This window comes from Xenopus laevis, chromosome 1L, assembly GCF_017654675.1.
Source record: "Xenopus laevis strain J_2021 chromosome 1L, Xenopus_laevis_v10.1, whole genome shotgun sequence".
In the NCBI taxonomy this organism is placed as follows: Eukaryota; Metazoa; Chordata; class Amphibia; order Anura; family Pipidae; genus Xenopus; species Xenopus laevis.
This window is the reverse complement of record NC_054371.1, coordinates 202,139,134-202,164,314: the sequence shown is the minus strand read 5'-3', so window position 1 is coordinate 202,164,314 and position 25,181 is coordinate 202,139,134. Positions and strand designations below refer to the sequence as shown.

Sequence of the window (25,181 nt, the reverse complement as noted above, 5' to 3'; positions counted from 1 at the left end):
GACATCTAATTGGTTTACTATCCCCCCCCCTTATTTGACCCAATCTGCCACTCAAGAATCTACATGTATGGCTCTTCCCCAGCTGATTTGAAGCCCTTAGTAGTCACACATACCTCCCAACATTTTGAAAATAGAAAGAGGGACAAAAAAATTTGCCGTGCTTTACAAAATTTGGCAGGTTTTGAAAGTTTGAAAACATATCTGTGGTTTTTACTGTATGTGTTTTCACAGTTTTGATAATGAAAGTGAATTGCCCTTTAAGCTGCAAGTCACAGTTTCACCAAGAGACCGGCTTATCTTATATTGTTACAATTGCTTAAAATTGTTACAAAAGTATCTACTGTAAGTGCACCTGCCACATGTTCTGGGCTCTCTGCCAAAAGCCAATTAAGTTTTAGAAACATTGTATCTTTTTCTGGCCGTTCTGTGCAGGAGATCAAAGAGAAAGTTGGGACATTTCAGTAACAATCCGGGACTGCAGGTTGTCAAAATCGGGATTGTCCTGCGAAAAAACGGATAGTTGGGAGGCAGAGCAGAGCTAACCAAATCTATCTCAAAAATACGCAGGCTGACAACATCCGGAGCCTTCAGCCTGTGTGCCTATAGCCTAATGATGAAATCTCAGCTTAGCATCTGTGTGTATTTTGTGCATAAAGGTGGCCATAGACTCAAAGATCCGCTCGTTTGGCGACATCGCCAAACGAGCGGATCTTTCCCCGATATGCCACTAAATGCATGGCTATATCGGGGGTAATTCGAATGTTCGGCCGTATGGCCGAACGATCAAATTACGATGCGCCAAGGGGCTCCGACCTTCCCGATCGATATCGTGGCCAGATATCGATCGGGAAGACCCGTCGGAAGCCCCCATACACGGGCAGATAAGCTGTCAAATCGGTCCAAACGACCGATATCGGCAGCTTTATCTGCCCGTGTATGGCCACCTTAATAAGAAGCACCAATTCTTTGTAAGGAGCCTCTGTGCATAGTTATTACATATTGCTGCCTCCATGACACCTGGAAAAGGCTGCATCAGCTCTTATAGCAATATCCATTCATCAGAACATCTATCAGTGGAATGACTCCACTTCACTTCAGTGCAATCTCAATTGGATTGGGATCTGGGCTTTGATTGGGCCACTGAAGGATATCAACCTTATTATTTTTATTATTGTTCTTGATTCACTCCAGTGCTACTTTGCTTTGGGCATTGGATCATTATCCTGCTAAAAGATGGACACACCAACTTCTGTTTTAATAGTGAAATGTGTTATTTTGCAATATTTCCCTGTTTTGTGAACCACTCATTATTCTTCTTTTTGTTTTAACAAGATGCCCAGCCCCTGCTGATGGAAAGCAGACCCACAGCATCATGCCACCCCCATACTTCTCTGTAGGTTTGGTGTTTTTGAGGCAAGGGCAGTGTTAGATTGACACCACACATCTTTAGCAATTTTCCCACAACACAGCTGGTTTATGCTCATGTTTGTGGCAAACTCCAGACAATGCCTGTGGCTTCTTGTGTGTCATCCTCCCATAGAAGGCATTGTTAACCCTTGCCTACATTGTTGAATGTGTAAAACAAATCTGCCTGGTAAATTTTTAAGTAGGCTTAAGGTATGGAGATCCAAATTATGGAAAGATCCCTTATTGAGCATTCATACCTGTCTCATACCTTTACCTACTTTCCTCTGCTTACTTATTGCTACAAAAAGGGGAGCCTACTGAATATTACATTACAGAAGTAAAATACTTAATTAAACATAATTTCAGTTGATATTTCAGAAGAAAAATACTGTCCCAATCAAATATAAATCATTTTAAGTTTTTATGATTTGACATTAAAATATCTGAGATTAAAATTTCAGTGCTGGTTTTGTTATCCGATAAAATGAGGGACTTGGGTGGATAATCTTGCAGGACACTGTAAATAACAGGCGTGCTGGGAGTTGTTCCTTTGTTATCTTCCAGATACTATACAGGGTTGCTTGTGTAGTTTTATTATTGTGTGCTTTGTTTAGCCTGTTTTTTTTTTTTTTCTTTATTTGTTCTGGAGGGTTCTGCATCATTGATCCATTGATTTCCGGGCTGTTGTATCCACATGATTAGAAGTGTGAAGTGAAACTCTTATCTCTTCTTAAGTTTCCACCCTGTAAAGTCAGTGCGACCTTTGTTCCTGTGTGCGCTTCAGATATCTACTTTTACTGGTTTTATTCATAAAATGAAATGGAAAGAATTTAACCACACCAAGAACTGAGTATTGGTATTCATGTATTCATAAATGAGGCCCCTAGTGCCTTCAGCTGAAAGGCCCCCATACACTGGCCGATAAAAGCTGCTACAGACCGAGTTGGCAGTTTATTGGCCCATGTGTGGGGCCATTTGAGGGGCGTCCCAGACCAATATCTAGCCTAAAGTCAGCCAGATGTTGATCAGGCAGGGTAAAAAATCTCGTCCGATCGTGGCCGAATCATTGGTGCGGTCCCGCGACCGCCTATATTGCCTCCATTCTGATCCGATCGGATCAGCCAGATAGAAATTGGGCTGCGCGCAATAAGTACTTATGCAAAAGTGGTGGTTTGCAGTTAGTAGCCTGTGTAGGACAGGAAGGAAGTAGGTACAGTCACATGACTGGTTCAAGCACAGTCTCTATGCAAATAGGAATACATTGTTAGAACTGTTTCAAAATGGAATGACCCATGCTTTCCCAGCTCTTAAAACGACCTTGCTCATTGTTTAAAATCCCAAATCATTATTTATTTTATGATTTTGCCATTATTCAGTGCTTCAGTGTTTGCCAGCATCTGCCCAGGAGAGCCTTATTTATCTGTGTAGAATTGTGTTTATTCTAATCTGCTGGATCCACAAAATATTGATAAATTGGCCTATTTTACAAAGATATCTTAAAATTAGGGATTCCCCCGAATCCAGGATTCAGTTCGGCCAGGATTGTGCCTTTTTCAGCAGGATTCGGATTCATCCGAATCCTTCTGCCTGTCCGGACTGAATCAGAATCCTAATTAGCATATGCAAATTAGGGGCGGGGAGGGAAATCACATGACTTTTTGTCACAAAACAAGGAAGTAAAAAATATTTTCCCCTTCCCACCCCTAATTTGCATATGCAAATTAGGATTTGGTTCGGTATTCGGCCGAATCTTTCGCAAAGGATACGGGGGTTCGGCCGAATCCAAAAAAGTGGATTCGGTGCATCCCTACTTAAAATTGCCTCACTGGGCCCCCTACACTCCTGGGCCCTCCTGCATCCACAGGGTCTGCTTTCACTATAGTTACGCCATCCTGCACCTAGCACAATGATAAATACAACTGAAATCAGTCAGTAGAATGTGTTTTAGCAAATGTATAATATACTTTTCAGAAGAAAATCTTTTTTGATATAAATTGAGGCAGGAGTTATATATGGCCCAGAAAAAAATAAATAAATAAATAAATAAATATATATATAAATATATATATATATATATATATATATATATATATATATATATATATATATATATATATATATATATATATAAATATTGTGTTTTTTTCTGTAGTGGTAAGCAAATGTTTTCTCACAATGCCTTGACTTTTAGTTATAAAGTGGGTAGAAGATGGGATTAAATCAGACAAACTTGATCATGTAGGGAGTCATAGCCCCCAGTGCACGAGCTGCTGCTCTACCCAAACTGTGCTGATCGGTGCAAGGAAGCGAGTGCGGAATTGTGATAAGTGGCTTGGGCGACTATTCACAATAACAGGAAGTTATTAGCCTGTGGCACTGTGACTGTCTGTCACCTCACCGGCTGCAGTGTTACCCTGAGTTTCCTATCAAGTGGGTTAATTAGCTGTGTGTGGCAGGCGGATCAGATTGTTATTCAGGCAGACGAGTGATCTCAGTGTGTCATTTCGCCAATTTCAAACGTCAGATCAGGGTGTCTCTGCCAGAACAGCCCACCTGGTTATAAGCACCGTTAAATGACCGTGTTTGTCTCTGAGCAACTGTCAGTTGAGGGTCTCTAACCTGTCCTAACCTGGCTTTCCAGCTGCTGAAACAGCCCTTGCTTAACTGTGTCGGCACCCTGGGAGCAGCCGTGTAGCTGGAGGCAGTCCCTCCTTCATATACTTAGGCTGACAGGGCAGGACAATAGCCAGAGTAGGATTCCCTGTGCCTCGTTGCTGCTGGGAGGTGAGATGTGGAAAATTTCTCTGGCCCCTGATAGGGGTCTCTGTAAAAGATAGTGGCATTGATAAGGAAGGTGGATTATGTCCTGTCAGCACCTTTAACCATCTCACTCTCTCTTGTTCCCCTGCAGGTCTGTGATGTCAGCCATGTGGGCAGCTCCTGGGAACTCCCTGACTCCCTGTAGCATCATGTTTCAGTATGAGTGTTAGTACAGAAGTACAGAGCAGGCTGAGACGGAGACCAGCAAAGCTGTTTCTTCCAGTTCAAATCACTCTCTGGATCCCAGAAACTCTTTCTTCCCTCTGACTTTATCAGGAGATTCGGTTCCCACTCAAACAGCCCATCTGGTTCTACTTTATACCTCAGCTTCACCTCCCAATTTGGCAGGGCTTTGTGGCATTCACCATGTGTCATGTCATTGTAACCTGCCGCTCAATGCTATGGACAATACTCAGTATTGTGGTGGCCTTCGGAGAGTTGATTGCGTTCATGAGTGCCGATTGGTTGATCGGCAAGGCCAAAAGCACAGACGGCGACATTAGGACAGGCGGCCAGCAGGAACCTTACCGGCCAACCCTGGGCATCTATGGACGTTGCATCAAAGTGCCCCAAGTGCCATATTTTAGGAAGGACACCTTGTGCGGTCCCTATGCAGAGCATTTCAATGAGATTGCCAGTGGGTTCTGGCAGGCGACTGCCATCTTTTTAGCAGTGGGAATCTCCATCCTGTGCATTGTGGCATTTGTGTCCGTCTTTACTATGTGCGTACAAAGTGTGATGAAGAAAAGCATTTTTAATGTGTGCGGACTTCTACAAGGCATTGCAGGTAGGTACTTAAACTTCTAACTCGCTATACACACTGGACACATTGCAGTCTTCTTATTTTGCTCCATTTCAGCTGCCGGTGATTTTAAATCAAAGCACCGTCTTACTTCTACATCTCCAGGACATTCAGTCAGTTGCCTGGTTGCTAGGGCCAGTAACTTGGCAACCGCATCTATCTTAATACAGTATGAACTCATTTCCATTTCTGTAATCAGGTGGGAGCTGCCATATTACATGCTTCAACTAAAGTAATCTTAGTAGCAGATCTAGCAATAATGGATAATGCCTAATTAAACACAAGTAATGTGGCTGCTCCCAGTCATGTATAAATGCAAATAATGTAGATAAGGGATCTCCTGTGTTTAGCTAAGTACTTACATATGTGCTGGGCATACATGAGACTGACTTTCAGCAGGCTGTGAAAAACGATTTGCCTCCTTTCAAGGTGACATGCATTTTATTGCCCAGGTGGTTTTTAGCTCTGTGGGAGGGGGGCAAAATGCTCTAATCCCTCCACCCGCCCATTCATTTTTGAGTGGCCATTATGTACCCCTGTTATTATCCATGCAGAGTAATTTGGATATTGATCAGACCCGTTTAGCTGAACATGAACTATGGTTTGCAAATGGGAACATCCCCTTCCTTCTGCAAATACACTTTGGCCTTATGCAAGCTTCCCCTTTGGGTGTAATTTCCAATGTAAAGGCTGTGGGTCTTTGGACTGGCTAAGGATGGCCCTTGGGCTTGCAATCGAGCAGTGAGACAGAACCTATCATTTACTGTTTTACAGCATAAGATGATAAGGGTGGGGCAATGTTATTGATTACTATCAGGACCTTTGTACCTGGGCTGTGCCGCAGAATGATGTGCCCTTTTATGCTCAGGGGGGGAAAGTGATGAGTGTAACTCAGAGTGAATGTTATTCCTACTAGCAAATCATGTCCCTGAATACATTGTAACTGTAACGGCAGAGACACACGTTGCTATTTTGGGAGATTAGCAACAAATAGCTTCTTCTTCTGGAGACTAATCTCCCTGAACTGCCTTCCCACCGGCTAGAATGTAAATCGCCAGCGGGATGGCACTTGGATCGCTTCGAAGTTGCCTCACGAGGAAACTTCGGGCGACTTGGGAAAACGAAGCGTTCCGAGTGCCATCCCGCCGGCGATTTACATTTACAGTCGCCGGGCGACTAATCTCCCCGAATCTGACCGTTTGTCTCTACCCTGAAGGAGAGCGGGTCAATATTTGCAGCTTGGTTAACCTGATAGCTCCTCAGCTGTGTCTCACAGTTCTGGGGCCACTTGTATTGATGCAGCTGCTCCATTGTGCTCAGAAGTGTTAAAGGGTCACTGGCACCGAGTGGGGGGAATGAATATTTAGTCAATATTTTTCTATAGGAGGTTGTTGCAGGATACCCTCTCTAACAGCTGTGCTTGTGGAACCCCCTCACACAGACAGAAAACCTGGTAGCAACGATGTCTTATAATTAACATTGCTAGAATTAATATACATCCAGTACACAGCAAGTAATATTGCATCATTTTTCGTTGGAATGAACTACTGAAACTATCGTTATTTTAGAACATTACTGTGATACATACATAGTCATCTTTATCTGATCACTGTAATGTCAGATGCCTCCTATGAATCTTTTCGGGCTCCATTTGCACAATAGGTTTTTTTATGTTTGCCAAATCGAGCATTAGAACGTGACTGTGAGTATTCGGGTTCATTTAGGATACTAGGATCTGGTTTATTGTAGTAAAGTCTAATAGCATTTAATAGTAAGGGTAATGTTTTGACGGCAGCTGGCTGCCAGTGGAGAACAGCGCTGATCAAACCGCCCCTGACACCTAATACCATTACATTTAAAGTTCCTATTGGACATGGAGTGCTGACAGGAGAAACTCAGCACCAAAACATTTTGCCCGTCACCACTCAGTGTGTGCCATACAGAGAGCTTTGCATTCAGTGGTATTGGGAGCGGTGACAGGTCAACAGGGATATTTTGTCTGCCGCTGTTTTCTGCTTGATGGCAGCAACAGGCCAAATGCCCCTGCCCAAAATTGTACTGTACTATATTAAAGGGGAACTATTGCGAAAATGAAAATTTTATATAAGCTTCGTCATACTGAAATAAAAAACTTTCTAAATACAATCAGTTAAATATTCTGCATCATTTCTGAAATAATAAAGTTTATGTTCACTATCCCTCCCTCAGCATCTGTTTCTCTTCATTCTGTCTTCATGCAGCAGTTGGGTGTCAGATATTCATTGACAGTTAGATCCAATATATCTTATAGGGGGGCTCCTTTCCTAGCAGATGTATTAGAGCTCATTCAAAGAACTGATTCCAGTAAAAACAAAATAACTGTCTTTTGCACAAATCCTGCATGTAGAGAGACATGATGTCTGGTGATTTTAATAGAGTGAGCTCTAAAGCTGGCCATAGACGCAAAGATCTGATCGTACGAATCGAGGATTCGTACAATTTTCGGACCGTTTGTGGAGAGTCCCGACATTTTTCGTCCGGCGGAGATCGGTCGTTTGGTCGATCAGACAGGTTAGAAAATTTCTGTCGGCTGCCGATAATATCTCTGCGTGTATTGCCGATCATACGATTTTCAGTGGGAGACTGTCACTAGCTTTGGTTGGACATAGATATCGTACGATTGCTGTCAGGGGCAGAACATTGCTGATCTGTTCTTTAACTAATCTGACTGGTAAGACTTTGATCTGAATGGTTAGTGGCGGGTCGGGAGATGGGCAGCTTAATACATGGCCAGCTTAATACATCTTCTAGGTAAAAGGAGCCCCCCTATATGATATATTGGATCAAACTGTCAATGAATATCTGACACATAACTTCTGCATGAAGAGAAAATAAAGAAAAACAGATGCTGAGAGAGGGATAGTGAATATGAACATGATTATTTCAGAATTGGTGCAGAATATTTAATTGTTTGTATTTAGAAAGTTTCTAATTTCAGTATGATGAAGCTAATATTAAATTTTCATTTTTGCGATAGTTCCCCTTTAAGTACTTAAACATTACTTTTAGACTTTGTTGTCTCATTCTTTGCTGCTGGAGATTATACTTGTGGTATACAAAGGGCATTTGGAGTGTGGACTGAATGGTTAGCGGAGCAGGTGCTGTTCCATTGGGATTAGAGCAGGAGAGGAAATGAGTGTTGGTGCTGGGGTGGGCTGCTGTTAAAAAGACAAGCTTGAAGGCGAGGGGCTTAACTAGCGTTGCTCTAACAAGGCCTTCTACACACACATTCCAATGGCAGCTCGTATCCGAGAAGGCCTCACCACCCAGCACTCGGCCACATGTCACAATCTAATGAGATTACGCTCTCAAATGAGCAGGGCTTGACATGATCTAGCTGTGAAAATACACTTTCCAGGCAGCCAGCTTGTCTCCGTACCAATTTTCCCAGTCTAATAACATCATTGGGGAATCTTCTGCTAATTAATGGTGTTTGGGAAATGTTGACATGAAACAGTATTTTCCTTCAGTGCAGTGAAGAATTAAAAGAACAGCATGCCCCAGAGTTCCAGTGGATGGCAAGTGAGAAGATATCAGGGCTTTCTCCATTGAGGGATAAAAATCAGTCTGCAGTATAAGATATGTTTTATTTCATATATTCTCCAGGCATGGGCTACAAGTAACATCACTAAGCACCATTTGTAATGGATGACATTGCTAAGCACTATTGATATAGTGAGTATTGTATCTCCTATTGTAGAAACAACAGCATGTGCTCCACATCTCCTGCTATCAGAGCATGTGCAGGACTGATTGGTCATCTATGCATAGATATTTGGCCAATCCTATCAGCTATGGGTTGAGCAGGTTGTTGTGTTGGCCACATACAAAGGTACTGTTTGGCCCCATACATTAAAGGGACAGTAACACCAAAATAGGAAAGTGTATTAAGATAATGAAAATATGATGTACCAATTGCTGCACTCATATAACTGGTATGTTTGCTGCAGAAACTGTACTATAGTTTATATAAAGACGCCATTCTAAGCTGAAAAGGAAGAAAAGGCACAGGATACACAGCTCATAGGAGATAAGATCTGTAGTATACAATGGGATTCTTCAGAACTTATCTGTTATCTACTGTGTATCCTGTGCATGAATGGCTGCCCCCATGGGTACACAGTAACTTGTTTATATAAACTATACTTGTGTTTCTAAAGCAGTTTTACCAGTGCAGGGCACCAGTACATTATACTACCATTCTTTTAAGGAGAAGGAAAAACTAAATAAGCCTTATAAGAAAGGTCTGCCTAAATATACCAGTAAACCCTCAAAGTAATGCTGTTCTGAGTCCTCTGTCAAAAGAAACACAGCATTTCTTTCCTTCTATTGTGTACACATGGGCTTCTGTATCAGACTTCCTGTTTTCAGCTTAAACCTCCTTGCCCTGGGCATGAGCATGCTCAGTTTGCTCCTCTAGGGCTGCTCCCCAACTCCTTTTACTTCTGAATGTTGCTCATGGGTTCAAAAGGTTGGGGATCCCTGCAGTAGAGATACCAGTACTACTCCTTTAGGTGGGTTGCATTAGTTAGTGGGAGGTGGGTGCTTCTCCACACCGCTGAAATACACCAACGCAGATAATGCCCACTGTGCCTTCAACCTTGGGGGGTCTCAATCAAATGTTTCGCTTTCTGTTTGCCACCAAATCCTTATCTGAGGGTCAACAGAGATGACCTCCAGCTGGGGAAGAACAACGTTTTTTTAGCAAATATTTATTGAGCCTAGTGGAAAGACAGCAGGCACAGCTAATCTCCCTGCTCACAACCTGGAGGAACAGCCTTGTGTTTAGCTTTTAGCAGAGGCTTAACTAGAGGGGCTCATTTCTTAATTGTTCTTCCTGTAGTGGTGCTAACTCATCCCTTTAACAGCAGGCTTAAAGGCTAATTAGCAATTAATTGCTTACCTCTTGCCTACATAACCCCAGCATTAGGGTGGTGAAACCCTCGGCCCCTTCCATTACTGAAATATTGTATAATGTACACGCGGCAATGTGTTTTCAATAGTAGCCCAAAGTTGCCTCTGAGGCAACTTCGGGCAACTATTGAAAACGCATCGCCGCCTCTGCATTAGCGCAGGCGACTTTTCATTGTAGCCTATGGGGAAAACGCTGAGGCAGTTCAGGGAGATAGTCGCTCAAAAGACGAGGCGATTAGTCGCCAGATGACAAAATCTCCCCGAATCTCCTCATGTGGACTAGCCCTTAAAGTGCAGATACCATGCACAGTAGTTCAGGTTCTATTCGGCAGGTATCAGTTTTCTCATGGGGCCAATACAGGGTGATTTCACGTTTTTTTGTCCTTGTGTCTTTAAATGGGTTGTTTGCCTTTAAATTGACTTTTAGTATAATGTAGATACTGATATTCTGAGACAATTTACATTTTTTTTGTTTTGTTTTTTAAGTTATTTAGCTTTGTATTCAGTAGCACTCCAGTTTGCTTTTTCAGAAGTCTGGTTGCTAGGGTCCAAATTACCCTAGCAACCATGCAGACTGGAATATGAATAGTAGAAGGCCTGAATAGAAAGACGAGGAATAAAAAGTAGCAATAACAATTCATTTGTAGCCGTACAGAGCATACAGTACATTTTTTAGATCGGGGCAGGGAGCCCCATTTAAAAGCTTGAAAGAGTCAGAAGAAGACAAACAATTCAAAAACTATAAAAAAAATTAATGAAGACCAGCTGAAAAGTTGCTTAGAATTAGCCATTTGATACGAAAAGTTAAGACAAAATCTATATTGTATATTGGTCTGTAATCAGTTGTCTTGTGCAGGTACAGACCGAGCATTATTGATAACACAAAGCTAAAGCCATTTACAAGTACAGTTGCTGGAAACCTAATCAGCACAGAAACCTAGCTAAGTCCAGTTCCATTGTGTGCTTTTGCAGGCTCATGAAACAATGTATGAGCTGCAATAAATGTAATATTTAAACAAAGCAGCTGAGGAATGGACTGTGTATATTTACATATACGCACCACTGGAACACAGTCAGCTCTGACTGGATTCATCCGGGAGCTGTGCCGGGCTAGTGACGTATTCACTAACGACTGCTACTAATGAGCTCTGCACTGTCACTATACGTCATCGTTTTGGTGATAATTGCACAAAGTGTTTGTTGTTGATAAACGACCATGAGGAGTTCTGAGAAGGGAACAAGTTGTGCCTATATCACTCCGTGAGCAGATCTGTATGTTTCCAATATCTGACATAGTTTCTGGCCTCCGGGGATTGGGGGAATCTTGAATCGTCATAAACTTGATGTGACACGCACAGTTACACATTTCCACTGAGCTCCGGTTGGATGAATCAGAAGCTGATACAGGTGAATCCAAGGACAAATCAGCCGCATTCTTTTTTTTGTAACTGGGAAAACATATATGTGGATTTGTTATGGGCAAGATAACCCCCTATTTTATCCCTCTGTGACCATCTAATGGAAATATGAAGATTCTGCTGTGTCCAAGAAGATATAAGGGTTCAGGCAGGTGCATAGTGTAAAAAATACCACCCTTTTTAAACTTTGCACCCTGCCTTTCATGCTACAGGAATTGCCACCACCATTGCATTAGGAAACACTGTTTTAATGAAGGGACGCCGAGGGAATTAAGGCATTTATTTAGGGAGTACCACACTGGGGTGTAGGTCATGATGGGGCCCTCTTCTTACTGCCTGCTAATGATATGTGGATGGGTTCAGGCCGAGCTCTACCTGCCGTCCTTCTGATAGGGTGGCCAGAATATGAAGTACTGACTGGTTCCTTAGCCGGGTGTTTCTCTACTAATTAATATACTCCAATATGCCGCAAAGATGGAGACTTAAAGTGATACTGACAATAACTTTTTTTTAAAATATTAATCTACATCAAAAGTTACCTATAGATCATGTTAATCATTTTTCACCGATAGACTTGCTTTTGTAAGTATTTGTTACTCGAAGTTCCTAAACCTGACTCTTTTGCCAATCTGACTGTCCCTTCTTAACCTGTCAATTAGATTTTCTAATAGAGGAACATGGAGGATCAGATGGGTAATGTCAAATCATCTGCAAATACTTTTATGGCAAAATTATAAATAGCACAGTTACAGACAATGTTATGATAGATAATAAAAAAGGTTATTTTCTGATGTCAGTATCTCTTTAAATGGATTGTTCATCTTAAGTTACGTTTTAGTGTGATGTAGAGCAGTGATCCCCAACCAGTAACTCGCCAACAACATGTTTCTCACCAACCCCTTGGATGTTGCTCCCAGTGGCCTCACAGCAGGTGCTTATTTTTGAATTCCAGGCTTGGAGGCAAGTTTTAGTTGCATAAATACCAGATGTACTGCCAAACAGAGTCTCCTGTAGACTGTCAGTCCACATAGGGTTTTTCATTAAAAAACTTTTACAAAACAAAACCAAAATCACAAGAATGATACTATATTACAATATTTACATTATTTAAAAAGAAGAAGCAGAAGAATGATTCCAAGAGAGATCAAAGTTTATCCAATATTTCTCATTCACACTACGTTTCTGCATCTCATTAATCTTAATAAAACTTTGCCATTCAAATAGGGGCTACCTAATAGCCAATCACTTCCCTTCTTTGGTACCCCCAGGAACTTTTTTCCTGCTTGTGTTGCTCCTCAACTCTTTTAACATTTGAATGTGGCTCATTGATGAAAAAGTTTGGCCCCTGATGTAAAGAGTGATATTCTGAGACAGTTTGCAGTTTGTCTTCATTTTTTTTATTACTTTGGGTTTTTAAATTATTTAGCCCTTTGTTCAGCTGCTCTTTGGCTTGTCATTTCAGCAGCTATCTGGTTGCTGGCGTCCAAATTATCCTGCCCACCAGGTAGTGATTTGAACGCGAAACTGGAATATAAATAGGAGAGGACCGGAATAGAAAGATAAGGAATAGAAAAAATGATAATAACCATAATATTGTAGCCTCACAGAGCAGCACTTTATGGGCCCCATTTGAAAGCTAGAAAGAAGAAGAAGGCAAATCATTCAAAAACTATGTACAGGTATAGGATCCGTTATCCGGAAACCCATTATCCAGAAAGCACCAAATTACGGAAAGGCTGTCTCCCATAGACTCCGTTTTATCCAAATAATCCAATTTTTTAAAAACAATTTCCTTAATTCTCTGTAATAATAAAACAGTACCTTGTACTCGATCCAAAGTAAGATATAATTAATCCTTATTGGAAGCAAAACCAGCCTATTTGGTTTATTTCATGTTTACATGATTTTCTAGTAGACTTCAGGTATGAAGATCCAAATAATGGAAAGTAGGGATGCACCGAATCCAGGATTCAGTTCGGGATTCGGCCTTTTTCAGCAGTATTCAGATTCGGCCAAGGAAGTAAAAATGTTTTCCCCTTCCCACCCCTAATTTGCGTATGCAAATTAGGATTCAGATTTAGTGGATTCGGTGCATCCCTAATGGACAGAAAACCCCAGGTCCAGAGCATTCTGGATAACAGATCCCATACCTGTAATAACAAGAAGCAATTGAAAAGTTGCTAAAAATGGGCCATTCTATAACATACTCCAAGTTATCCTGAAGGTGAACAACCCCTCAAACTGATTCTGTAAGGACTGTTGCTGTTTCCTTACCCTGTATCATCTTGTTTGGTGCCTGAGGCACAGGGGGAGTAAACGGCATCACAGTTGCAACAGAGATCTCACATGGGAAGCAAACACGTGTCTGGCCGCTCAGTGACACATCCATAGCAGCAGTGTTCCATCTCAGGGGCAGTTAGTAAGCCATGTTACTTGAATGCCACAAAGCACAAACAAGAGCAGATAGACTAAATTGATTAGAATTCCCATCCTAAATGTAATTTTAATGCTTAGGCTGCTGTTGACTCCTGCTGGCTGTTCATAACTGCCTTACCACCCATAGCCCTCCTATTGTGTTTCAGTTCCCTTAAGGGCTAGTCCACACGGGGAGATAGCCCTGCGTTTGCGGTCGCGGCGACAAAGCGCCGCGCCAGTCGCCGCGACCGGCGCAGGCGACAGTTTTGTATGGGCGCCTATGTAAAAACGCCTGTGCTAACCACACGAGGCGATGCGCTTTTCAACAGTCGCCTGAAAAAGCCTGGCGAGGCATTTTCAGGCGACTGTTGAAAAGCGCATCGCCTCGTGTGGTTAGCACAGGCGTTTTTACATAGGCGCCCATACAAAACTGTCGCCTGCGCCGGTCGCGGCGACTGGCGCGGCGCTTTGTCGCCGCGACCGCAAACGCAAGGCTATCTCCCCGTGTGGAATAGCCCTAAAAGCATCTAATGCAGAGTGTGGCTTAGCGATTCCCGATTGAGCGGATACAATATAAGTGAATAATAATATCCCTTTATAGGGCTCAGCCCTTGTTCTTTAGCTTGTTGCTCTTATATTGACAGTTCCTGTGCATGTCTGTGCCCTGTGTATCAGAAAGCGCTGGGATTTTATAACCCTTTGGTTTTTATGATTGTGATATCCCACTGACCTTTGCCTGTATGGCTGCTGCACCCATTGCCTTACATGTAGGTCTCATTGTTTGACAATCTTGTCTGGAGAAAAGTGATTTGTGGGGATTTGGAAATCTGCCCTCCATGTATGTTTGGGAGAGTGAGGTTTCTGGTGAGCTGGGAATCTTCTAGATAAGCCTCCAGCTTCCCCGCAAGTGACATGGAAAAAATGTTCTTTGAAGGGCCCTGTAGCTGCATAGAGTTCCGAGGGCATTTAGGGTCCAGAACATTCTGGGAAAATATATACAGGTGTGGGACCTGTTATCCACAATGCTTGGGACCTGAGGTTTTCTGGATAATGGATCTTTCCATAATTTGGATACCTTAAGTCTACTAGAAAATCATGTAAACATTAAATGAACCCAGTAGGCTGGTTTTGCCTCCAATAAGGATTAATTCTATCTTAGTTGGGATCAAGTACAAGCTACTTTTTTATTATTACAGAGAAATAATTTTTAAGAATTTGGTTAAAATGGAGTCTATTTTAGACCGGCCAGCCATAATTCGAAGCATTCTGGATAACAAGTTTCCAGATAACAGATCCCATACCTGTATTGTTATTGTAGCTCAGTCTGAGATCCCTATAGCAAAGCACTGTTGAATGTCTACAAATAGATTGATCATCTCCTGATACTTAAGGAATTAGAATGTGTCTTAGGCAAGCGATATGGCATCTCCCTGGTGTGTATAAATGCACGTGCTGCTGTAAGATTTCCTTGCACCATGTTTGCATTAAATATTGCAAGTTGTTACCTTCCTATAAAGTAATGCCTTTGAATTTTAGAAATCTGTGGCTGTGGTTGGCTCTGGCTCGGTATAGGGATCTGATGATGATTCATTTATTTAATGCCAGTAAATAGGGGAAATAAAGCCAGCGGTACTGAGTAAGCAGCTTACTGACTGCACAGCTTTGCTCCTATCCCATAAATCTCATTGGAAAGTAAGAAGAGCTTCCCGGTTCTGGAGTTCTGGGGCAGAGCCGAGTTCCCAGCGCTGAAAGGCATCCCAGTAACATCTGGTCCTGCCGGTACAATTACCGTGTGACTAACAGACTTTCACTAATGCTCTGAGAAACCACAGAGGTGCCTCAGCCCAGTGCAGATGTTTAAATAAATGCCTTTCTGCTGCCCTCAAGCTGCTTCCCAGGCCTTTAAAAAAGGGACCAAGCATAGGCAGTTGCTTCATGAAATATCTTCAGGAGCTTAAATACAAAAAGCTGATGCCCCTCATGCGGCTTATGGTGCACAAAAATTAAAATGCAGCTTAAGAATAAAACCTATCACTTTTTTATTTTTTGATGTATTTTGCCATTAAAGGGGGTCCTCCGCCCAATAACTCTCCTTGCCATAATGTAAGAAAATGACATTCTAAGCAATTTTTCCACTATAAATTCATTGCACACTCTCAGCTGCAATAATAACTTTAAAACCATTAGTATTTTGCATTGAATGTTGATTTTCTACAATTTTGAGGGGTAGAGATTCTCTTTACTATAGGAAATGCTGCTTGTGAGGTGATTTGATTGGCTTTCTTTCCATGGGGATGGCTGTAAAATGTATTGGGGTGACATATTGGTCTGCTGCACATGTGATTTGATGTGATTTGATCGTTGTTCCAAGGACAGAAGACTTGCCATTAGGAATCAGGGGGGCTCTATATTACAGTTAGCAAGGTCCTCCCTCCCAAGGGGGCCCACACTATCATAGGCTATGATTAAGTGTTTATGACACGAAACGCGCAAGGCTGTGGACACACTAAACTCTTTTCACTCTCAACTTATTGCCTGGTGGAAGTTTGCCTTCATTGAGTGCCTGCTCCAAAAGGTTTGTCCGCTCCCCGTGCTGAGGGCTCAGGGCGGTGCTGAGTTTCTTCCCTTTTGTGGTGAGTAATCACTTTATAATTGGAGACCCTAAACTTCAGATTTATCATTACTTATACAACAAATACAATGTACAATTATACCCCTGATCCACCCCATTATGCTAAAACCCAAGTTGCAAGTGCTATTCTCTTGGCAACCTGAAAATCAAATCCCTTGGGGACCCCTGACTAAAGTACCCCCTGATGAACCTCATCTGGCCCCCGTTTTGGGCTAATAGTTAATTTTTGTCTTATAATACCAGAGCATAATTAAAGGTCCATGGGCCTTTGCCTTCTGTGATGAAAGGGGAAATGCCATTGTTCTCAGGGGACCCCAGACTTGAATGTAGTCGCACCACTTACACCACTTTTTTTTTGAATTGAACATGTGGCTGTAGCTTTAATAAACTGCCGTTGAACTGTGAGAGGCTCGACTGTGTAATGAAGTAATTTTCCCCACTGTAAGTGAATAAAAATGCTGTTGTGTGTTTGGGTTGAGCTAATGGTATGATAATGTGTTTAATGTCAAGCGCTTGAGTCATCGGCATCATACAGATGGGCAGTATTATGCCACTGGCACAGTCACATCCAATGCACTTAATGCCGCATGACAGTTTGGAATGCCAGCTGGGAAACAGCCCTGCCTAATTCACTGGGAGCCGGCCAATCCCAGACCCGGGGACTGAAAGTGGCCCCAGGTGCAAGAATTTTATGGCCCCTAGCTGCTCTGTTGTATGAAATCATTAAACGTGATATTGTATCCAAAGATGCTTCTTTTAATATGTTTCAATGGGGGGGGTTCACTGGCCTTTCAGTTTGTTCATATAAGAGTTGGCAAACACACGGGTACATTGCTCCATAGAAGGTAATGGTAGAGTTGAACTCTACGTGTTAGGAAATCATGGAAGCCTCATCTGCTATGTCCTTAGCAGCCAGAGCTCTAGATCAGGGATATCCAGCCTGTGACCCCTCTGGCTCTTGAACCCCAGGCAGTTATGAGATTCTGGAATTGAGAAACTATTTGAGGCCTCTTCCTATTATCTTTACATTGGCAGGGCGATGCCCGATGCTGTAGGCCAGTGATCCCCAACCAGTGGCTCACAAGCAACATGTTTCTTACCAACCCCTAGGATGTTGCTCCCAGTGGCCTCAAAGCAGGTGCTTATTTTTGAATTCCAGGCTTGGAGGCAAGTTTGGAGCCAGTCCATATAGGGGCTACTAGTAGCCAATCACAGCCCTTATTTGGCATTCCCTGGAACTTTTTTCATGCTTGTGTTGCTCCCGAACTTTTTACATTGGAATGTGGCTCATAAGGAAAATAGTTGGGGATCCCTGCTGTAGGAAATGTCTGCAGTTGTTACTTAGGATTCGAGTGATGGATCCTTAATGCAAGCCTCCTCTATACCGAGTATATCACTCCTGACCTGTTGCACAATATTCAGCCATTTGTATTAAATCCATTTTTTTATTTCTCCTTTCCAGGCCTCTTTCTTATTCTCGGCCTCATTCTGTACCCTGCTGGTTGGGGATCACAGAAGGTGGTTGGTTATTGTGGACATTACGCATCTGCCTACAAGCTGGGAGAGTGTTCCCTGGGCTGGGCCTTCTACACGGCTATCGGGGGCACCGTGCTGACCTTCATCTGCGCAGTCTTCTCTGCACAGGCCGAAATCGCCACCTCCAGTGATAAAGTGCAGGAGGAAATCGAGGAGGGCAAAAGCCTCATATGTCTAATTTAACCGTCAAGGACATGGCGACGTCCTTGTAAGCCAATCAGAGACTAAGTAAAGGGATCGACTGTGTTTACATGGCTGCAGCCTTGCTATGAAAGGGGGACACTGAGCCTTGGCAAGGCAACCTATTCTCATTTGTGGCTTAAACATTGGAGCTGGGAGAGTGGGAGTGAAAATCCCGATGCACAGGACATGGATTGCCTGAAGACTGTAGAAGGAACTGCTGCTCTCCACCTTCCCAGAGTCACTTTAAATCCCTCCTGTACAGAAAGCAGACTCCATTTATACAGACATTTCCAGACTCTTGATACATTTGCCATCAACCCCCCTACCGTCTGCCTTTGTGTTTGGGGGTCCAATAAGAAGCGTACCGCTAGACTTAAGGGAAATGTTTCTAAACTGGAAATATGGGGATCTTTTAAGTGTTTTTTTTTTTAAAGAACAACTTGTATTTTTGATTTTCTAGATATGGAAAGAACCACTTCAGCACTGGTGTTACACGTAACCTTAGGGGCAGATGTTTTGGGTAACCGCCTCTTTAAAGGAATAGTGACTCCAAAAGTGCTCACAACATGAAATACGCCACAAAAATACATCGTTTTTGCAATTTTTTGGACACATAAAGAATTTAACGTGGTTGGCGATTCATGAGAATAAGCTGTTAGGTGCGATCATTTATTTTAAGTAATCCCGTTAGTAAGCCAATATGGCGTCTGGCTAACCAATGCACGTTGAGTTGCAGCGTTCTATCCTGAGGCCGCAGGCCATATGTAACGTCTCCTAAACACCTGCCGGAGCACATTAGGGAATCTAATCTGGTCAAATGGTGCATTACAACCAGCTGCAAGCGAGAATATATTATTATAACGTGGGAGCTCAGAGAGGTTAGACATGGAGCCAAAGCACACAAAGCCCTTTAGACTGGAATGAATGTAGTTATTGTATAGAAAGATTGTATAGAATTTAAGCTACTGGAAAAGCAGACAGTCCGGTCACGGCTGTAGCTGCCAGTGCCAACAGTTACCAACATGCACTCTCGCCTGTGCCCGGGAGACTCTCCTTATACTGCTGCTGAATGCACCAGGGCACAGAGTCTTTCTCTTTCCTACTGGCCCTTCTCCCATGGATCATGTTGTGCTGCCCCCATGTGGCACAGGGTATATTGCAATCACCTCATTAATTAGGGGAACAAATCTCACTCCGTCTGTGGTACACTTGGGGGCACATTCTTTAAGGGTCGAAGTGAGAATTTGAATTTTCAAAACTCTCAAATTTGAATTGTGAATTATCCAAACTCGATTCGAGTTTTAATTCGAATTTCGAGTTTTATCATCATCTGGTCCTTGAATATGACTATTCGCTACCTTAAACCTGCCGAATTAAGTCAATGGGAGAGGTCCAGGGATCACTTTGGTGATGTCTGCATCCTTCCTGACATTCAAGTTTTCGAGTCGATCAAATTCATCGGAGGTGAAAAAAACTGGTTTTATTTCATTTCTATTGGTCGAATTTCAAGTTTACGGAAGTTGTTTTAAAAAACTCACATGAATTTGAATTTCGACCCTTGATAAATCTGCCCCTTGGAGTTTGGTTCTCCACTACCAATCGCTGCAATTAGAAGCCATAGGTCACCAACCACTGACAGCAGGAAAAACATTTCTCTAGGTTGGCGACTGTCTTTTGGCACATTATAGCTCTAAGACCAACCTGTGCCACATTAGAAAAATTAGACATCTCTGTTCTCGGATAATGTATTTGTTTTTGAGTTACAGAATGGCATGGGCCATGTTCCCACAACTTACTGGTGTTCAGTAGATTGTGTGCTCTATATATATATATATATATATATATATATATATAATATATATAGTAGCTCACAGCAGCAATGCCAAGGTACCTTTTTCCCACCATATATAATAATGACCAGAAACCCATTATATTTCATTTGGGAGGCATCAAGAGCCCCTGTGAATGTGGCCTCTATAATGTCTATTCTATTCTTGCCCCTACCAATGCAACACAAATAGTCCAGTTAAAAGCAAAGTGGGGGTTCTGGGATTTGTAGTTTAACAACATATGGATAATGACCATGACAGCCTTTGATCAGAGGAATTTGGAGACTTTTCAAGACCACTTAAAGGGAATATTACACTATTTACAATCTCAGTTTACATGCCATCTGAAAACGTTTTGCAAGCGTTGCCCTTTTTTTTCTTTGAGGCTAATTGTAGTGCTACCCTTATTGCTCAACTTTCTACAGAAACCCTGTTCATCTTCCATTTGGAAATGTGTTGCTAGGGTACGTGGAACCCAAACAACCAGCTAGAAGATCCCAAATTGGAAAGCTTTTGAAGAACAATAAAAAAGTGATTCACTAAAATTGCCCTAGAATGCTACATACTTTGTGTTTGTCTTCTGGCTTTGGGTGTTTTTTCTCACCTGGTAACCTTTAAGCTGCCCAAACACTTGAAGATCTGCTCGTATGGTGAGGTCTCCAAAAAAGCAGATCTTTCCCTGATACGCCCATATGAGTTGGATGATATCAGGCTGATCTGTTTGTTGGGCCCTAGATCACAACAAGAACACAGGCAGTCGGAGTAGGGACCGCATTAATGAACTGATGCAATACTCTCTCCGATGGGATTTTTAAACTGGTCCGATTGGTCAGGGAAGCCTGTCAGAGGGCCCAATACATGGGCCAATAAGCTGCTCACTTGGTCTGTTGGAAGCTTGTATTGGCCTGTGTATGGCCACCTAAAGCAACCAACTGGCCACTAGCTTTTATATTTTAAATGCAGTTAGAATGATGAAAACAAAAATCTGGTTGATTGTAATGGCTTATTGGAGTGAGGAAAACTTTATTATTGTTACTGCATAACCCTGTTAACAATGAAGATGTCAGAATTTCGAAGGGGGGCTGTCACTGGTACCTTAACCCTTCCTGTTACTTTCTAACCTGGGGTACTTTCCAGCAGAGCACTACATCACTATCTTATTCCCTTCTCCCGGGTGTCCCTATTGGGCACATGCACATTACTGTAGAGCCCACAAAATGACTGTAACGCACATATACCCTCCCAGGCTGGTGCAAGGACTTCCTGGCAGAAGGGAGGAAGGTGACAGCTCCACTTTCTATGGTACAGTTTCCCATGTCTGGTGCATTTTTTAAAGAAGAGTTTTGGCTTGGGGATAATGAGAGCCTGACGTCATTGGAGAAGAACTAAGTTTCCTTGTGTGAAATCTGGTGAGTCTGGGCATTATGGGTCAGTTAAGCACCATGCTGCACCCCTGGCCAATCACAATCCACCGTCAATCAGATGCAGCCCCCGATAACTGGACAAGATACCTATGTGAACTGGTGGCAATGCCAGAATATGAAGTATTATTTGGCAGATCAAGTAGGAGCTTTTCCCAAGCAGAAGAAAGTTGTGTCTCTTCCTTATTCCCCTCAGGCTTTTCATTGCTGTTCAGTAGCCAGGAGCCCAGGATATTTGCAATTAGTGTATAATTAAATTGGAATGTATAAAGGAAATATTTCTAACAGAAGCAGGAACTGTGCATATATATATATATATATATATATATATATATATATATATATATATATATATATATATATGTGTGTAAAAGAAGGAAAGTAAATGGGTCATTTTGGGTCTTCCAGAAGCTGTGCACATGAGCCGCTGTCTAGCCATAACGTGCCATACTCTGTATTCTCAACTGTAGCATATTTAAAAGGAAATAAAATAAAACCCAAATCAGTGTGAGATGATGATGATAATGATGTGCAATACCAAATGCATTTGTTGAATTTTTTGGTGAATAATGCTTAAAAATTCCGAATGGATTCAGTCGCTTGTATATATTCCCCTGATGTTCTACACCACCCATTGTATTGCTTTGAGACTGTGAGTTTGGAGTCGTTTGCGTGGGAGTACAAATGATACTCTCCTAAATACCAATAAATAATTTTGAATATAAATTGTGGGTGTGCCCCCTTGTTTTTTGATTGGCTGTTGATGGGGAGCCATACAGTCATATAGGATGTAGATTGGGTTATTGGGGAGCCATACAGTCACATAGGATATACTGTATATCGGGTTATTGGGGAGTCATACAGTCACATAAGATATAGATTGTGTTATTGGGGAGCCATACAGTCACATAGGATATAGCTTGGGTTATTGGGGAGCCATACAGTCACATAGGTTATAGATTTGGTTATTGGGGAGCCATACAGTCACATAGGTTATAGATCTGGTTATTGGGGAGCCATACAGTCACATAGGTTATAGATTTGGTTATTGGGGAGCCATACAGTCACATAGGATGTATATTGGGTTATTGGGGAGCCATACAGTCACATAAGATATAGATTGTGTTATTGGGGAGCCATACAGTAACACAGGATATAGCTTGGGTTATAAGGGAGCCATACAGTCACATAGGTTATAGATTTGGTTATTGGGGAGCCATACAGTCACATAGGATATAGCTTGGGTTATTGGGGAGCCATACAGTCACATAGGTTATAGATCTGGTTATTGGGGAGTCATACAGTCACATAAGATATAGCTTGGGTTATTGGGGAGCCATACAGTCACATAGGCTATAGATCTGGTTATTGGAGAGCCATACAGTCACATAGGTTATAGATCTGGTTATTGGGGAGTCATACAGTCACATAAGATATAGCTTGGGTTATTGGGGAGCCATACAGTCACATAGGCTATAGATCTGGTTATTGGAGAGCCATACAGTCACATAGGTTAAAGATCTGGTTATTGGGGAGCCATACAGTCACATAGGATATAGCTTGGGTTATTGGGGAGCCATACAATCACATAGGATATAACGGGTTATTGGGGAGCCATACAATCACATAGGATATAACTTGGGTTATTGGGGAGCCATACAGTCACATAGGATATAACTTGGGTTATTGGGGATACATACAATCGCATAGGATATAACTTGGGTTATTGGGGAGCCATACAGTCACATAGGATATAACTTGGGTTATTGGGGAGTCATACAGTCACATAGGTTATAGATTGGGTTATTGGGGAGCCATACAGTCACACAGGATATAGATTGGGTTTTATTTTGGGGACACCTTTGAGCTGGTGATGTTCCTAATAATACATACAGTATACTGTATATTGCATTCACCCACACCGCTCCTGTTGCAAGATGAGCAGATCATGGGGATGACTGGTTCATAGACGAAGAAGAATTTGCCCTGCAGCAAGATCAAGCCATCAGATGGGGAAGGAAATTGCTAAATTGCTAGGGTTGTAGCAATACCAGTAAGTACGGGAGAAGGAAGTAGCATTGCGCGGGGGGGGGGAGTTGTCAACATTAACAATTTGCTCTTACAGCTGTTGTTGAACTGTCCCATGATTTGGCTCTCGGGATTCTGGGAGCTGTAGTTCACAAAGCAGCTGAGGAATCAGTGGTTGGACATCTGGGTTCTAGTATATAGCAGTGAGTTCAGCTGAAAGCACTGCATTAAGTTCATATGTTGATATTCCTGACATTAATAGCCCATATGAAGTGTATAATTGAGCATATGGCTGAATGTTTGGTTTGTAGCTGACAGTTCATTAGAAACCAAGAAAGGAAAAACTAAAAATGTGAATAATTGTATTTATTATGGTTTACATTGTGTGTGACAGGGAGACAAAATGCTATTGACCAGCTTGTATACACATTGCATGGAGGCATAACTGGAGCTGGACACTATGATAGTTTAGCTCTTACTCTGTATATTTTCCTTTATGTTGATATATCTATAGAGAATGCAAAGGGCCAAATAAAAACAGATGTTTGGGGCAGAGTTATGAGCCTGTCATTTAGCTGCATGAGGGGGGGGGGGGTTTAGGGAGTTACTGGGAGTAGAGACTAGGGTTGCCATCTGGCCGGTATTTTACTGGCCTGGTCGGTAAAAATGATGGTTGATCCCAATGTTATTGATGGGGAAAAAAGATAAATATATAGGAAGGCCGGTATTTTTCTCCAGAAAAGGTGGCAACCCTAGTAGACTCTAGTAAGCTCTTTGCCCATCAGTATAGTAGAAGCTAAAGCTGCCCATACACGTAAACATCTGCTTGTTTGGCAAGGTTATAGGTCCAATCATTTGCCACTGGGGCCTAATAATTTCATGATGACATACCTCCCAACTGTCCCTTTTTCGGAGGGACAGTCCTTCTTTTGACATCTCAACCCGCAGTCCCTCATTTGTACTGGAAAGTCCCTATTTTCTATGCACTGAACAGCCAGAAAAAGAAACAAAGTTTCTCACTTAATTGGCTTTTAGCAGAGAGCCCAGAACAGCTAACAGGTGCAAATAAGATACTTTGTAACAATTTTGAGACACAAAAAACAGTTTAGATGAGGAATAATTTCAAACTTTCATAACCTGCCAAATTTTGTAAAATGAACATGGTAATTAGGGGGTGTGGCCACAGAATGGGGCATGGTCAGAAAATGTCGCTGTTATACGTGCGAAAAAAAATGTTGTCCCTCTTTTTACTTCCAAAATGTTGGGAGGTATGTGATGAAAGGAATGTAGGCTGTCGGAGAGGACTGAATAAATAGCGTTGGACTGGGCTGGTAGGACACTGGGGAATAAACCATTGGACACTGGTCTTTATTGGTCCCGCTGGCCCAGGCCACTTATCTCGGACGCTGCATGTGCTTCCCAGTCTGGGGCCGCCCCCCTCTCATCTGACTGAAGCCGCGTGAGGAAGGGGTTAAAAGGTTTTATACGCAGTGTGGGCAGGGCATGAATGGGGGATTTGGGGTTGCAGCCCTGGTGGGATTTGAACATTTCAGTCTGACACTGCACATAAAGGAGTCAATGCAAGTCATGTTCAGACAAGTTTTTTAAACCTGCCCAATAGCTGCCTTACTTTTGGCCAGATGTCAGGCAGGCTTGTGTGAAGATCCCATACATGGGCCAATAAGTTGCCAACTTGACCTGGAAGGACAGAGTCAGCATCTTTTATTGGTCCATGTT

General features: G+C 42.3%; 1 protein-coding gene across 4 annotated transcripts in view; it reads left to right on the top strand.

The window, feature by feature from the left end:
* Positions 1-22,142, top strand: part of lhfpl2.L (LHFPL tetraspan subfamily member 2 L homeolog) — an 83,108-nt gene extending 60,966 nt beyond the window's left edge. For 3 of the 4 annotated variants that reach the window (XM_018265477.2, XM_018265470.2, XM_041569009.1), the window contains 2 exons: positions 4,319-5,014; positions 17,910-22,142. In XM_018265477.2, the coding sequence (XP_018120966.1) occupies positions 4,594-5,014; positions 17,910-18,166 (678 nt within the window). In that variant the 5' untranslated portion in view covers positions 4,319-4,593 and the 3' untranslated portion in view covers positions 18,167-22,142. Of the gene's footprint in view, positions 1-4,071; positions 4,192-4,318; positions 5,015-17,909 lie in introns of those variants that run through there. The other variant, XM_041569004.1, reaches the window with a different exon arrangement.
* The last annotated feature ends 3,039 nt before the right edge of the window (positions 22,143-25,181 follow it).